We start from the raw sequence: 16,095 nt of genomic DNA, 5'->3' as shown, positions 1-16,095 counted from the left end.
AAAACCTACACACACAAACACACACACACACACACACACACATACACGCACACACAATGAGGTTCTGTTTCCTGGCCTCTAATCAAAGGATTACCTGAAAACCCCAGCACCTACACACGGAGGCTCCGCCAACACCACCACGGGCCACATGCCCCATGTGGCTCACACTGAAGGGAAGCCACTACTGCGACCTGTGCCAGGACAGGAGGACGAAGAGGTAAGCTAGAGGACTCTACTCCCACTGGCCAAACGCCCCAAACCTGATGGGTGGCTTAGTGCAGAGACAGTCAATTCCAGCCACCAAGTTTGAGGCCACTACCCTGGCCACAAGCTAAGCACCTTCGGAGATCAGTGACACCTCTCTGAGCCTGGTCCTCTCTGTGAATGGGGCAAACCCCCCATTCTCCCCCGGACTCTCAAGACGTGGAAAGGCTTAGCGGGCTGACACCGAGGGAACTCGGTGAACCGAGGTGTCCGTGAAAACATATCCCTGCCCAGGCCTGGGAGTCACAGTGGCCTGTCTTCCCTAGTCTGCCATGGTGTAGGCTCTCATATCTGCCAGTCACCAGCCTAAGTTCTGGCTGTGCCGTAATGGCAACTGACAGGAGAGAGTCCCCACCCCAGGATGAGCTCTGCAGACCTGTAACACAGCATACAGCAATATGGGCTGGGTCTGGACCAGTGCCAGGGAATCAAAATCCACGCAAGCCTTGGAGCAGCGGGATAGCACCCTCCCTGCACCCTGCCTGCCCCAGCTGGGCACACTGCCGATACATTTCCCCAAGTCTGTGCCCCACCCTGCCAAGTGCATACCCCTCCAGCAAGAGCCAGAGAAGGGAGCAGAGAAACTGAGTCAGGCACTAAGGCCGATACCTGCCACCACCCACAGCCCAGGGCTGCTCCCAAGGTATGAGAAGGCCAAGAGTCACCCCCCACCTCCAGCACCAACACCAGGCGTGCTGTCCCCAGGCCACATAAACATGCATGTGAGCTCCTGTCCAGAGTTTGAGGCTTGGGCCAGGAAGCCGGGTGGAGACTGGAGGGTGGGGCCTATCTAACCCAGAGTTGCTGAAAAGAGCCCACGAGGAAGTAAAAATAGGAAATAAAAATAAAATTGCTCTGACCAGCCCCAGTTGTTTGTGAAGGAAACAGGGTATCTCCTTGCCTAGCAAGGCAGCCTGGCTCCAGTACCTCCCAGACACAAGGCGTCCCCACCCCTGCTGACACCATAAGGCTAACTAGGCGCCTGGGACCCAGCAGGAAGTGTTGAAAGGGGGAGTCCTGGGGTCCTGGATTCGAATTCTAGCTCATCAGCTAACTGGCCACATGACTTCCCTGTACCTCACTGTGGCTTCAGGCATGGGGAGGGCAGTTAGACAGCACTGCACCCACTGTGCTGCAGCCCCCACAGCAGCCCCGCTCCGTTCCCTAGCTGCAAATACACCACTTTGCCCACAGTGGACAGCTGAGAGGAAGGCACCAGACAGCAGTCTCCCACAGGCAGCCCGGCTGCCCCGCCCGCTCAGCCTGCCTGCAGCCCTCAGACCTGATTTCCTCATCACACAATGAGAGGAAGCCTTCCTTCCTACCCTTCCCTGCCGAGCCTTGCCAGCATTCACGCCAGCTCCTTTACACTAAAGTGTGCACAACTGACGCTGGCTTCAGGTCCTACTAACTCCTTCCCTTGGGCAAAGACCTCCCTTGGAGATGGAATTAGAAGGCAGGGAAGGGCCACTGGATCTTAGCCGGCACGTTTCCCTCTCCCCAACAGCACCACGCACCTTCTGGGTCAATACAGACTGGCAGGGAGTGCCTAGAGTGCCTCAGAAGGGTGCTGTGGATGACAAGTGCTGGCTGTGGTGGTCTGGGCCTGGGGACAGTGCAATATAACACATGACAAGTCCCTTGTGCATATGGATACACAAGGACAATACATGGACCTCATACATGAACATAGGTACACACACATGGCCACGCACGCTCATATGTGGGCAGGACACAGATTCTCACACATGGACATGGGTATGCATGTCCATGTCACGCAGGGCCCTATACACAGGCACTACATGAATCTCATGTATGAACACAGGTGTGCACATAGACACAAGCTTACATATGGCCATGTCCACTCCGCATACAGACAATATATAGAAGCTCCCACATGAACATGAGTGCACATTCTCACAGGTGTATAATAAACAGACGCTCATGCACAGACACATGTATGCAGACATATGCACACATGCCATGCACACGCACAGGTAAATAAACACAGAACCTCATGCCTGGACACACATATGCAGACATATACAGTTGGCTATGCATGCTTACATGAGGATAATACACAGAACCTCATACTTGAACACAAATATATATACAGACACACATACATAGCCATACACACTCACAAATAGGTAATACACAGAACTTCACATATGGACACATCATGTACATTCACATATAGATAATACACAGAACCCCATTAATAGACACAAGTGGAAACATAGACACAGATGCTCAGCCATATGTACTTAATGTAGCTAAACACAGAGCCTATGAGCAAACACAAGCATACACACACACGGCCATACAACCTCATATGTGGATGAATATATGGACACACGTGTACACTAAGACACACACACATGACCACGCATGCTCACATGTGGATCATACATAGAACCTCACATACAGACAAGATGCACACAGAGACACTCACACTGGGACTCAGATGCACACACAGAAGGTCAGACATGGACACAAGTGCCATCCACAGGCACACACAGAGTCCTTACTCACACTTTGCCTAGCACCCAGATGCACAGACAAGCAAGAGGACCCTGTGCTTATAGTGGTGTGGGCTCTAAAAGCCCAGGGGAAAGTCTGAGGTGGCCAGCATGGCCTAGATACAGGCGGGAAGGCTAGAAACCGGGTCCAGGCTTTCTGCCAAGCGAGCTGCAGGCTGTAGACCCTCCACAGGGGGCAGGAGGTCCCCATGAATGATAACAAGTGGGGGCTGAAGACGAAAGGACAAAAGGACCTTCATCCCTCTAGTCCTCCAGGTCTCAAGGGCTGACTCCAGTGACCACCAGCCCTGCTCGGATGCCCACCAGCTAACAACCTAGATCCTCGGTCCCCAGGTTCCCACACCAAGTGAGGAGGCCACAGCAGGAGGCGGATGGTGACGGTGACAACAATCACAGTGTTGTTCTCAGAAAGGCAGCCAGGGAAACCTGAGGGAGGGAGGAGATGGCCAGCAGGCCAGCAGCCAGGAGGACTAGAGAGGTCCAGGGAGGGAGGGGGCCCCCCAAAAGCCAGCTCCCACACCACTTCACCCACAAGTCCCAGCAGGTGCAGCCCCCCCCCAGGGTCTCCCACCATGTAAGGCAGGAATCATGGCCAAGGTAAGGACTGCACAGCCCCCTCCGATAATGACTTACTTCACAGCTTATCAGGCATGTCCAGGGCCATGTGGGCCCAGCAGCCATCTTCTGGGTACTGAGTGACCATGTGCCCAGCCACTCTTCACAGGAGACACAATAACTATCCACAAGCAGGTAAGTTCCCCAGCCACTGCAGGCAGGGAGACTCTGATACCAGCAAGCCAAAACCAGCTTGCTAGCCAGTTTCAAGAGCCAGACACCCAAAGGGTACATACCACCCACCAGTGAGCTTCCAAGGGTGGCACAGTGACCTGTCCCATGACCCTATGACCTGGAAGGTATCAGCCTGGGTCATAGGAACCAAAGGTGTCAGCTGGGCCGGAGTGTGATCCAGGAGCCAGAAGCGGTCTTCATGTCCTGCAGCCAAGTGGACAGAGATTATATCTGACACAAGAAGGTCCCACAACACTACAAAACTCTCCCTTATAAACCACAACCTATCAGTCATGGAGAGTCAGAATGAGCCAACCAGGTCAGATGCCTGACTGTAACTACACCCCCAAACATCTGTACAGAGAGGCCTTACAGATAACACTGGCCAGGCCAGCCAGGGGAGGTACCAGTGCCTGCTGCTCTGCTTTCCAAACCAGACTGGCATCGTGGATACTCATGAGGCATGGAGCAGGCCAGCCCCCCTCACAGGGGCCATCACAGGCAGGAAGAACACGCAGTTGAAGAGGACATCCTGAGTCACAAAGCTATCTGCAGGCCCCAGGTGCATGCCCCATCCAAGTCAGTCAAACTTCTCCAGCAGTCCTCAACTGTCCAAGACAAAGCCAGGACCACCTCCCCTCTTACTCATGCCAGACCTGGGGAAGGGAGGGCACCATGCTGGTAGTGGCTTAGTCTTGTGCTATACAGAGCCATCAAGACAGAGTCCATGATGTCTAGAAGGAAGTATAGGCCTAGACTACAGATGGGATAGAGTCCACCCAAAATCTGACTCACCACAGCATCCTCTAGGCAGCTGGGAGGGACCCCAACCGTCCTCAGCCTTCCCAGGACCTTCCTTACTTCTTGCTTAGTAACCAACCCCACCTGTTACTACCTGCCTTGGCGGTTGTCCCTTGTATAAGAACAGAGCCTTCACCTCAAGTCACTGCCACAGGCTCTATCTCCCAAGAGATGGAGAGCACTCGGACTTCAGTGTCCTCTTACCTATCTCCGGCCCTCTGTACTCACTCACTTAGACCTGATCCCATGCTCTCCGTGCCCCATGCCCCTAAACATGTCTCTGACTAAGCTGCATCTCTACATCCTGCTGAAATCCCAGACTTTCCCAGGCCGTCCTGTGTCTTGTACCTGCGTGTCTCCCCGAAGCCTGGCAGCTAGAGGGAGGCCTTGCTTGTGCACCCCAGGGAGATCCTCTGTGGCTGGGTACTAATGGCCCTACCTCAGCTTCTCAGCCCCTTGCAAGACTGGCACTCAGTAGACCAGGCTATAAGAAACCAGCCCATCTGATTTCTCTTTGAGATTGAAGTTCTGAAACTGCACCCACTCATGCTGTGGTCAGAAACACAACTGCTGGAGGCTAGAGCCAGGGGACACCCAGAAGTTTTAAAGCTTGATCATCACAGGGAGAAGCACACGGCTGTCAGACTCAGGAATGGCAACATCAAAGAAGCCTGCCCCAGAAGCCAGAAAAGACACCTTGCTAATTCTGGGTTAGGGGCTCGGCAGAGGGCGTTAACTCATTCTATGAACATACTGCAGTGTTTATGGCACACAGCACTAGGGATTCTGCAGCACACAGCCCAGGAGCCATCTCCCCTGAAAGGCAGGGCATGCAGATCCAGCCTGTCCAGAAAGACTCAGGTCCTGGACCCTGGGAAAAGGGCTGAGCCCAATTCTGCTATAAACAGTCAAGGGTCCCGAAGGGCAGCACAAATGTGTACTTCTCACCTCCGCCAAAACAGGGTGTCCATCCTTCCTGCTTGCCACCAAGGAAACCAGCTGAGGAATAGAGTTACGCACCCTGAATCAGATCGCACACGCAGCAGAGGGTGAGGGCCAGCAGCCCTACGAAGCTCCAGGGCCTGGAGACCACCATTTCCCAGCCTTTCTAGGACAGGTCCCACCCACCCACCCCCGGTCCCATCATCAAGTGGTGGCAGGTGTCCTGACATCATGCCCAGGGAGCCCAAGAAGAAGAGAAGCTCTGCTCCTCTTGGCCCTGGTACCCAGTGACTAAGGTCCCCACCTCTCAACCTCTTCAACCTTGATCCTAGGAAGAAAGTCCAGAGCAGGGTAGGTGGTGGCGGCTCTGCCACCTCCCCTGGACTCTGGTCCCAATCAGAGCTGTTCTCCAGCCAGCAAGGAGGGACAGGGACAGGACTTCCTATAGTCTCCTGGGCAGATGACACCAAATAGGTCCATGGTAACAGACATGAGGATGGACCACAGGTGTGGAGATTGACTGACTGTAGGGAGAACCCTGTTGTTCCTTCCAGAATGGGCCTGACAAGGGCCACTTATGCCAAAGCTAGCACCCTCCAGTGGGCAATGGCCTGTAATGGGTCAGTAGGGTCATATTCCTTACCCAGGAAGTCTTAAGGACCAGGAGAGAGATGGGACACCAGGTTATCAAGGGAACAGCTGAGGGGCTTCCTACCAGGCCTGGGCTCAGCCTCAGCTCTGCACAGAGTTAATCACTCCCACATGAGCCAGCCACACATACACACCCACACACACACTCACTGTTCCCACGGCACACGCCTGTGACCCAGCTAGCAAGAGGCAGGCTAGAGAAGCCTGGCTGGGCAGCTGGACCATTCAGGGGAAGACCTACACTCATGCTCACCTGGGCATCTCATCCTAGGTCCTCAGCTGGGGGACCATATCTCCCAAGGAAAGGCCTATTTTAATCCACAGCCTAGCTCGCAAACTTGTGACTTATGACTCAAAATCTCCATTGAAGCACCCCGATTTCCCAGACATCTTACAGGTGAAACAACTAAAGAACGCCAAGGACATGACTCTGGCTGTGGTGGCCCAAGAAGCACTAGTCCAAGATGTAGTGCTCTCACCACACAGGCCAGTCTAGTTACCAGTAAGTATTAAATATGAAGAAGCTGGATGGGAAAGAGGGATGAGAGCTAGCTGGCAGGTCTGTAGTCAGAGCCGCCTGCCCTCAGATGTAGGTCATGCTGGGGTAAACTTGGGGCAATGGCAAGCCATGAAAAGTTCTAGGTAGGGGAGGTCAGAGCCCAAGGAGAGATAGCTCGTCCAAACTTAAGACCAACAAGGGGCTTACCCACCCATCTGTAGGCCTCACACCCCTGTCCTCCCACCACTTTCTTACGAACCACAGTATGTGCGATGCTTGTTCCTTACCTTCAGTGTCTTCTCTAATGTTTCCAGTTCAGATCCAAAGCCATGTCCAGCCCCACCACCACCATGGCTGGCTGGGAGCCCATGGCTTCCTGGGTCTCAGAGATACCCCAATCTGATTCGTAGCCACCTCAGCTAGTCATTCCTGAGGAGCAGGTCCCCAGCTGTGTCACATGACTGACTGGCCACCTACCCAGAAGAACAAAGCAAGGTACCAGGAGGGAAAGACAGAGGCCTCTAGCTGCCAGGGGTCCAGAGATGGAAAAAGAGAGCTGCTTAGAGACACAGCTATGCAGAGAGCACCTGGGCAGGGCAGAATGAGGGGCTCAGGAGACTCCCCCATTCCAAACCAAGAGCATTTGCAACATCTCTAAAAGGCCATTCTGTATAGCTAGGTGACAAAAGGGCATGCAACAGACGCTGTGTGAATCTGAAGAAAGAACACTCTACCAGGGGCCCTGAAGGAGGCCTGCAGTGCAGAGAGCCCCATCTCTTTGTCTCAACTCATGGCCCACCCATGGGGACACTGAGCTGAAGGAATGTCTTAGGATGTCACTGACACGTGCTGCATGGTACCCATGCCCACTATCTGGGGAGTACCTGTCTGGTGAAAAGTCTGGACACCGGTTACATGGCCCTGCCAGCCCCTTTCCAGAGCACTGGGCATCTTCCAACCACAGCAAAGCCAGAGGTGGACTCCATCAGTTCAAGCTGGGCAACACATGTTTGGCTCTACCCTCAGGAACTCGCAGAAAGATAACGGATCGGAGCTGGCCACTCAGGAGCCACCCGGGCTAAGCATGCACTCCACCAGCCTGTAATCCCATCCCATAGGCCCTGCAGGGAAGCAGAGTGACAGCAGGCAGAGAAGCAACTGGTTTGAAGACAAAAACCAAAATCAAGACAGTCTAATGCCACCCTCTGCAATGATCCAAGGCAGAAACACAGAGGGCAGTGGGTAGCCTGTGTGGGAAGCCAGCTAGCCTGCAGACAGTGGGGAGGAGAGGCCCAGGTAGGCAGCCTAGGGCGCCACTGCAGAGGGCCTGGACAAACAGGCCACATTCTGAGGTTGCAAGCAGCTACTCCAGCCACCTGGACTGTCACCGCCTGACCTCTGCCCGGGGCCAGCACGGACACTTAAGCTAAATTGGTCAATTATGGGATACTTAGATCCCTCACGGGGCTTCCCAGCCTCCCTACACTCTGGGCTGCAGCACCAGGAAGCCAGTTGAATCAGTAACCTCATTACAGCCTGTGTACACCCAGTGGCTTTGAACTCCGCAGGGCTTATCCACAGGCGCTGCAGGATTTACACACGCACACACACACTGAAAGAGAGAGAGAGATAGACACACACACATAGAGAGACAGATACACACAGAGAGAAAGAGAGAGACAGATACACACACACACACACACACACACACCCTGGGGTCGGGGGAGCGAGCCTAGACCCAGCCCAGCATGCTCCCCTTCCTTCCCGTTCAGGATGCTACACCTTCTACGGACAGCCATCGGCCCCAGTCCTGGGCTCCAGAATGCTGCCTGGGGAACTTGGGTCTAGCCACAGAGGTCCAGGAGAGACTAGGACAGAGTCTGTTCTCTGTGGAAGATAGACATTGGGCCTCTAGTTCCCCTGAGTCCACAGCCCATCTGACAGAACTTGCCTCTGGAACAGGGCTGGTCATCATGAAGGACAGGTTTGAACTCAGACAAGGAAGAGCCTTAGCTACACACATCTAGACAGAGCCTCAACACTGACCTCTCCCCGAAAGAGATCCTGGTGTCCCTGTGCCAAGCCCAGAAAGGTTTTCTTCACCATGGCCCTCGTGGCCCCTATTCTAATCTCACATTGCAGGCTCCTCCAAGGCCAACATAGTCCCTAGCACCATCCAATACACTGGCCTGCCTGTCCTCCCAGACCAGGGCATAAATTTATGACCACTAAACTGTTCCCTCACCATTCTGTGAGACCCTGACATCACAGGCCCCAGGTATTGAGATATATCAGCCAACGGGTTAAGGGACTTCCCCTAAGAACAGGCCAAAGGCATAAGTACAGGAAGATGGTAAACTACAAGGAATGAGCAAGAAGGGAATCCTCTCCTCAATCCTCAAAAGCTGGGCCACTAGCCAAGAAAGGAGGAGACTCCAAAGGCCAGTCCAGGGGTCAGCCTAAGCCCCCAGGGAATCCAATGGGAGCCCCCTCCCCAGCATAGATACTGTGAGAAGGACCTAACCAGAGGCTCCACAACCAGATAGGAGACACTTCTTCCTTAGCCCCACCCCACTGACTCCAACCCACCACTGCATATCCAGGGGGCCTATGTTCGCACCACCCATCACCATGACTCCTGCATCCAGGCCTGACTTTTGGCCTTTGGTCTAGCTATTCTTGCCATGCACCCCCTCCTCTGCCAGCCTTTCCACGGGCTGAGAGATGAGGAGGCTGTGCCCAGTAGGTGCACCCTGATTACATGGGGATGGAGGCCACCCACAGACCTGGGGCCTCCTTAGGAAGAATTCAACCCAATGCTTCTGGGTTCCTAAAGGCCATGCACACATGTGTGCATGCATACATGTGTACATGCATGTTCTGGACAGGGACTCCAGATATAACCAAGTCCGTGCCCTGCCGTGGGGACCACATAGGGCTGCCCTCCTCTGGTCCCCTGCCACAGGTCCCTGTGGATCTGGCAGGGTGAGGCAGAGTAAGTCACTGGGTCTTCAGGTAGAAGGTGCCACTGGCTGCCCCCACTCAATAGCCCAGTGGAGCCTGGTAATTTCTCCCAGCACCCAGAGATGCCCTCAGCCTGACAATCAAGGAGGCGTCACTCTCTATTGAGTCTTGAGGAAGGAGGAAAGGCTTTCAAGGGTCAAGGGTCCAGAGCCATCACAGTGAGACCTCAGATCAGATCTACCAGTCAAAAGGCAAAACAGTGAGCTGAAAGTGGTGGCACACACCTTTTATCCCAGCACTCAGGGAGGAAGAGGCAGACAGATCTCTTTGAATTTGAGGCCAGCCTGGTCTACAAAGTGAGTTCAGGACAGCCAAAGACACACAGAGAAACCCTGTCTCAAAAACCCAAAACAAACAAACATAAACAGCCAAACACCTACTCAGCCTAGGGATGGAAGCAGAGGTAGGAGCAGGGTTCCTGGGGAACCAGCCTGGGCATGGACCCCACTCTTGTAGGCAACTTCTTGAGGTGCTGACAGAACAGGACCTGAGCTAGTTCAAGAACAAGTTTTGGCCCAGATGAAGATCAGGGCTGGGCCTGTCTGGGAAATCAATTTGCAGAGCAGAGAACCACACAGAGCCATGACACTGAAGTGCCAAGGCAAACAGATCCAACCATGGGAGTTCCATCACTAAGCAAGGCTGCCCTGTGTTGCCCATGAGGTCCTAAATTAAGTGCCAGTACACAGCAGGCACCCCATGGATGCGTATCAGCACCCTCTCCAGGTGGGCAGGTCCTGAACAGGTCAGGGGAGATTTAAAATAACAGTGGTTCTGAGAAGCAGCCCAGACCCACAGATCCTCGTGAAGTTCAGGAGGCCCTGGGAGGCCCGCAGCACTGGCCTGCTGCCTCACAGTGGGGTAGAAGGCAGCACCAGGTAAGTGGGGGTGGGGAGTATGTGTCTGTGCACACCCAGGCCGCTCCACACACATCCTGGGCCAATTTTATTTAGCTGCTTTCTGCTCCGTTTCACGCTCATTCAGCTGCTGAGCTAGACAATTGCTTTGTAACTCTAGGGTGCAATTTCCCTGTCTGTGAGGCGCTGGGGCACGACTGCTCAGAACATCTCGCACCAGGCTCGGGTGGGTGTGCTCACGCACAATCCTTCGCTCCACCAGACTCGCTGGGCCTTGGGGAGAGTCAGGCAGCAGCTGGGGTCTATCCTGGGAGCCTAGAAGGGGAAAGGAAACCTAGCATCCGACACCCAGCCAAGGGTTGCAGCTGTGTTCCTTTGATGCCCACTTTTCACCTCTGCTACCATACCCAGTGGCACCGGGGATTCTCAAGATGGTTTGGGCTCAACACTGGTAACCCAGTCCTATCCTGACTGAAGGCAGAAGCCCAAAGAACACCTGGATACAGGCTTCACCTTGAGAAACAGAGAGTCACAGCACACAGAAAGAACTCTGGGAACACACAACCAGCCTAGGACAAAACAGGCTACATGCCCAACAGTCTTTTAAAAACAAGGAATGTGTCCATTTCACAGATGCAGATGGCTGGTATCAATTGTCCAGCTGCGGCTGTCCTTCAAGGACCTCTGTGAGGCTGTGAGGGAGAACATGGCCATGGAGGAGAGTCTGAAGGGAAAGAAGGAACCGGAAAGGAACAAGTATACCTTCTACCGAAAGCATGCTGCAAGCCCGCGGGCAGGCATACAGTCTACCTCCCCCAGCCCCTCCTCAGCATTGAAACCAGCCTGTTTAAAAGCCCTGGAAGTTGGTGAAGGAGCTTGCTACCACGGACTGAGTTCCATCCCAGAAACCTACATGGTGGTGAAAGGAGAAAAGCAACTCCCATAAGTTGTGCTCTGACCTCCATACAAATGCTGTGGCACATCAGCCTGCATGTACACACACACACACACACACACACACACACACACACAGTACACATGTCCATATACACACATAGATAAATGTTTAAATATCTTCTAAAAACAGCATTGGGACAAAGACGGAAGGTGATTCCCCCAAACAGACACACTCTCGGCCACATTCCAGATACCTACACTTGAGAGCCAGGCCTCCTGCCCCCATCCAGGGCCCGGCTGATGGCCAGTTCCCATGAAAATCCAGCAGCCAATCTGATAGCTCTAGGTCCTGCCCAGCTCACAGGCTTCAGGCCTAAGGATCAGGGAAGGAAGGCAGGTCTTGGCTTGTCCTGGCCCTAGGCCATCCACAAGGTTCTAGGCCCACGTCTTCAGATAGCTGCGCCAGGACCACCAGCCCAATTCTCTGTAGAGCCAGGCCTCACTCACCGTGGAGACCCTGGCCCAAACATGCTCTAACATGTTCCAACATAGCAAGACCCCATAATACCACTATAAATAAGAAGCTCACTGATTGGTGGGCCCAAGATTCTCTCAGACCACCTTCTATACAGCTTGATTCTGTTCACACATGTGCATACTAGAGCCCCTTTAGTATGCATGGTCAGCCTTTGGGTAGGGAGACACAGGCCTGAGCACCCCTACAGTGACCAGAGTGACAACCCCTCTATACCTCATCCCTTCCTAGAGGACGGCATGAGGGTAGGGTAGAGGTCCCCGCTCCTAAGTTCATCCTCCAGAACAGCCACAGCATGAATGGTACAGGGCAGGAGCAGGGAAATCAGAGGGGCCTCCTGGAGGAGGTGTACCTAGCCCCAGCCCTGAAGGACATGCACAGCTGGAAGAGCCGCCTGGGTCTTGGCAGACCTGGGAGCCAGCCCACGGCAGCTGCCCCATGTGATCAAGCTGCAGGCTCAACTATGCACCCCACACTCCCCACAGACTCTGAGCAGTGCTGACCTGGGCTGTGTGCAAAGCTCCCCACACTCAGTGAGTCCTTCCTGTAGGCCCAGCTCTCTGAGCCCACATCTGAGACAAATGCTTGTGCCCAGCACAATAGTCAGTGCCAGCCCAGCCCAAAGAATATAGGCAGGAAAGGCCACCACCAGCCAGACCACCATGCAGAGATAACTTTTCTCACCCTAACACTTCCTCAGTCAAACACAGGGTCCCCTCCAGAGTTTCCCAAAACAAATGCCCAAATCAGTAGGCAGCTGGGGGCCTAACCATGAACTGCCTCATCAGGCCCAAGCAGGACTCCAAGCCCAGCCTCCTGAGAGTCATGTGACCCTGTTATTTCGGGACGCCCGGAATGTGCTCTATTTTGGGTCACAAGGGCTCCGATGTTACTAAAAGCCCCCTCAAACAGGCCCCAAGCTCACCAGATCCCCAAGTACCACAAAAGAGGGTGTTTGGAGGCCTAGAGCCCTGCCTCTGGAAACCCGTTACCCTCCCAAACAAATGGGCCGCTGACAGCTGACAGGGTCAGTGCAGGCTTGAGACCTTTGGACTCTGCAGGCTCAGCCTTCCAGTCCCACCATCCAGGCTGAGGCCAGCCCTTACCCCAATCCCTGACCGGCATGGAAGAAGGCCAGCCCTGGGCAGCAAAGCCAGGAAACGGCGGCTGCCTGAGGCTAATTCTCCAGCCTTCCTTTCTTCCCAGATCTGTCTCATTCTGATCAACTCAATGGACCAAGGCTTAGAAGCTACCTGGACCACCAAACCCTACACAATGCATGCTGGGAAGAGCCCTCAGTCCCAGACCCCAAAAGTGGCAGGGTAGTGGGAAAAAAAAGATGGCAAAACTTTCCTAGCCACTTCAAGTGAGACCCAGGCAGTTAGTGAGGACCCTGGATGAGCCAGCGCCTCTGACACTCAGCCCCCAGGAGGGATTAGGCTGTGTTGACAAAAGAGCTTAGACAAGTAACCGCTTAAATGGACCTTCAACTGCACTGGACTTCAGAGCTGGTCACAAGCTTAGTAAAAAATAAAATGTAATCAGAGCCCAGGACTCACCACTCAGCCCTGGGGCACGGGCTGCCTGGGAGGCCACAAGCTGGTCCTGAGAGCCACCACTCTGTGAACCCAAGACTCTGGGTCTCTTTGCAGGGGGGACAGTAGCTCCAAGACAACTCCTTTTCATGAGACTCCAGCCCATCCATCCTGCAACCTCATTCCCAGTCCTGTATTTGTCAACTTCTAGAATGGGCTCTGTCTCTTCTGGGGTGTTGTTCCCGTCTCAAGACCTAGCCAAAGTATTGCCAGGACCTAGCCATGTCCCAGGCTAGAGACTGAGGAAAGCATTCCTATCCTGAAGGACCCAACTCTGTGTGCACATGAAGGCTTGGCTGGAGGAGAAAGAGGTGTCTCGGGAGTCCCACCAACCCCACTTCAGGCCTCACAGCAACAAGCCACAGTAACAAAGCTTTCTTGTCAGCCGACTTTGGCAGGGGGTTCCAATGCCAAGCCTACCATTTGTAGCCTCTAAGTGTGGCCTCTCCCAGCCACTTCTCAACTGCAACACAGATAGGAGTTGACAGCCTGGGAGTGAGACCCCCAAGCTCAGGTGATTCCCTCATGGTCTCTACCACTACTATAAGGATGGAGTGGCTGAAGCTTCGACAAACTTGGAACACTTTTCCCCAGTCACTCTGCAACAGACCTGTCTCTAGGCTGCAAAGAGGCTGGGATTAAAGCTGCGCCACCTTCCCAGATCACCAAAGGTCCCAGCAGCTATGCTGAGTTCTGATCCCTCCTCAGGGTAGCCAAACTGCACCCCAGGCTCCATATGGGGTTGGCAAGCAAAGAGGCAGTGATCATCGTGGAGCTTCGTCCATAATCAGCTGTCCTGATTTCCATTCAGCACAAATTCTTCACCAGCCTGACAGCCTGGCTGCTGTCCTCACCACCAAATTAATATCCTTCCCGGAGCTCATTTATAAAGTCTCCCTACACTGCTTCCCTCTGGCTCCTAAAACCCCAGGGAGAGCAATGGGTGGAGGGTTCCGACTCTGCTTGGTTCTAGTCCTGGAGTTGGCAGGCTGTCTGGCTGAGAACTGCTGGCGGGAGGAGAGCAGGACAAGAAAACGACTCTTTTGCCTACGGACTGTCCTCCCCCTAAATACCAGGGAGAACAACTATGGGTGGCAGAGCGTGGGCCCCCAGTTCTGGGTTTGATGCTTCTGATCAGAGGCCCCTGAGTGACCATGCCCACCTAGCGTCTGCTGTCGGGGACGGCAAGATCGCAGACTCAGTCCTGGGCGAGCAGACACCCAGGGGCCAGCGGCCTTCTCCAAACCGCAGCCGGAGAAGCCGGGAAGAGCAGGGGCCTCCCGGAGCCAGCGCGTCGTTCCCATCCCAGTGCCAGGGAGGCCCGGAACCCTCCAGCGAGCGCAGAAGTTGCTCTTCTGGCGTGGCCGGGTTCTTGGGTGGCTGGGGCTAGGCGCCCCGGGGGTCCGCAGACGCGCAGGGCGCACCGTGAGGGACCCTCTCCACGTCCCGAACGAACCTGCCGCTCGAGCCAGCCCCGCCGCCCACTCCCGCTCCCCAGCAAGTCAGAGGCCCGGCACCTTCGCCCTCTCCCGCCGCGCTCACGGGCCCGGGAAAAGTTGCCCCGTGCCCACTCGCCTCCCCGGGCCGGGCGCGCTAACTCTCGGTACCGCCACTACGCGGGGCCCAGCGGGCCCGGTCGGACCCCCCGCGCGCGCTGCGCACGCGCCCCCGCCCCGCTGGCCCCGGCCCCCTCCCTCGCCCGCGCCGCCGCGGCCGGCACTCACCGAGCGGCAGGAAATGTTTGGTGTCCATGTCTGCGACTAACTCATGCCCGGCCGGCGGCGGAGCAGCGGGGCGGCAGCGCAGCGGCCCCCGGCGCGGCCGGCCCGGGCCCGGGCGGCGGGGAGCCGGCGGCGGCAGCGGCGGCGGCGGCGCGCGGAGGCCGCGGCGCGGCGAGTTGTTGCAAAAGTCGCCCAACAATGTAAACTACTTGTGCCTGCGCGCGACCCGCGCGCGCCTCCGCCGCGCGCCCGCGACCCGCTCCGGCCCGGCCTGCAGCGGGGGGAGCGGCGGGGGGCCCGCGACGGGCGCGGACTCCGCGCAGCGCCGCCGCCGCCGCCACTCGCCCCGCCCGCAACCGGTGCGCGCCCCGCCCGCCGCCGCCGCCGCCGCCACCGCCTCCGTCGCCGCCGCCCCGCGCTCGCCGCCCGGCCCGAGTTGTGAGCGCCCTGCAAACTTGCAAGTTTGCGTCTGCCAGGGGTTCCCAGGAGCCGTGGGGCGGCGGCGTGGGAGGAGGGCGGGGCGGCGGGCTAAAGCAGCCTTCCCTCCCCGGCTGCCCAAAAACCCCGCGGCCCGTGGTGGAGGAGGAGGAGGAGAGCCGGCCTGGGAGAAGAGCTCAGCGGCCGGGCCATTGTCTGCGCGGACACACAAAGAGGCCGGCCGTGGCCGCGCGAGGACCCTGGTCCGGCAAGGCTCCCTTCAAGAGAGCCGAGGGCCTGCGCACCCGGGTGGCAACGTGGGGAAACTGAGGCCGGGGAGGGGCGGTGAGCTAGAGGCAGGCAGCTGGGCAGGGGGGTGCTGATCTTCGGACGCTCCAGTCCCTTCCCACTTAACACGCGGGAGGCCAAAAGAGGACCATGGTGTCTGACCACAGGCCGGACTGGAGCGGGTGCCCCTCTCCCCCGCTCCGTGTACCCACGTTAACCCGACGCCCCCCTCCCCCCAAGGCTCAGGGTTCGAGAGACTCTGCTGCTGGCTT

At 56.0% G+C, this 16,095-nt stretch overlaps 1 protein-coding gene across 1 annotated transcript in view; it reads right to left on the bottom strand.

The window, feature by feature from the left end:
• Rxra (retinoid X receptor alpha) overlaps positions 1-15,400 on the bottom strand; it is an 87,568-nt gene extending 72,168 nt beyond the window's left edge. The window contains exon 1 of the mRNA XM_021638115.2: positions 15,122-15,400. Coding sequence (XP_021493790.1) covers positions 15,122-15,149 — 28 coding nt within the window. The 5' untranslated portion in view covers positions 15,150-15,400. The remainder of the gene's footprint in view (positions 1-15,121) is intronic.
• Between the last annotated feature and the right edge of the window lie 695 nt (positions 15,401-16,095).

The sequence above is a fragment of the Meriones unguiculatus genome, chromosome 8 (assembly GCF_030254825.1).
Source record: "Meriones unguiculatus strain TT.TT164.6M chromosome 8, Bangor_MerUng_6.1, whole genome shotgun sequence".
NCBI lineage: Eukaryota > Metazoa > Chordata > Mammalia > Rodentia > Muridae > Meriones > Meriones unguiculatus.
The sequence above is the reverse complement of the archived record's forward strand: the minus strand, read 5'-3'. Positions and strand labels throughout refer to the sequence as shown.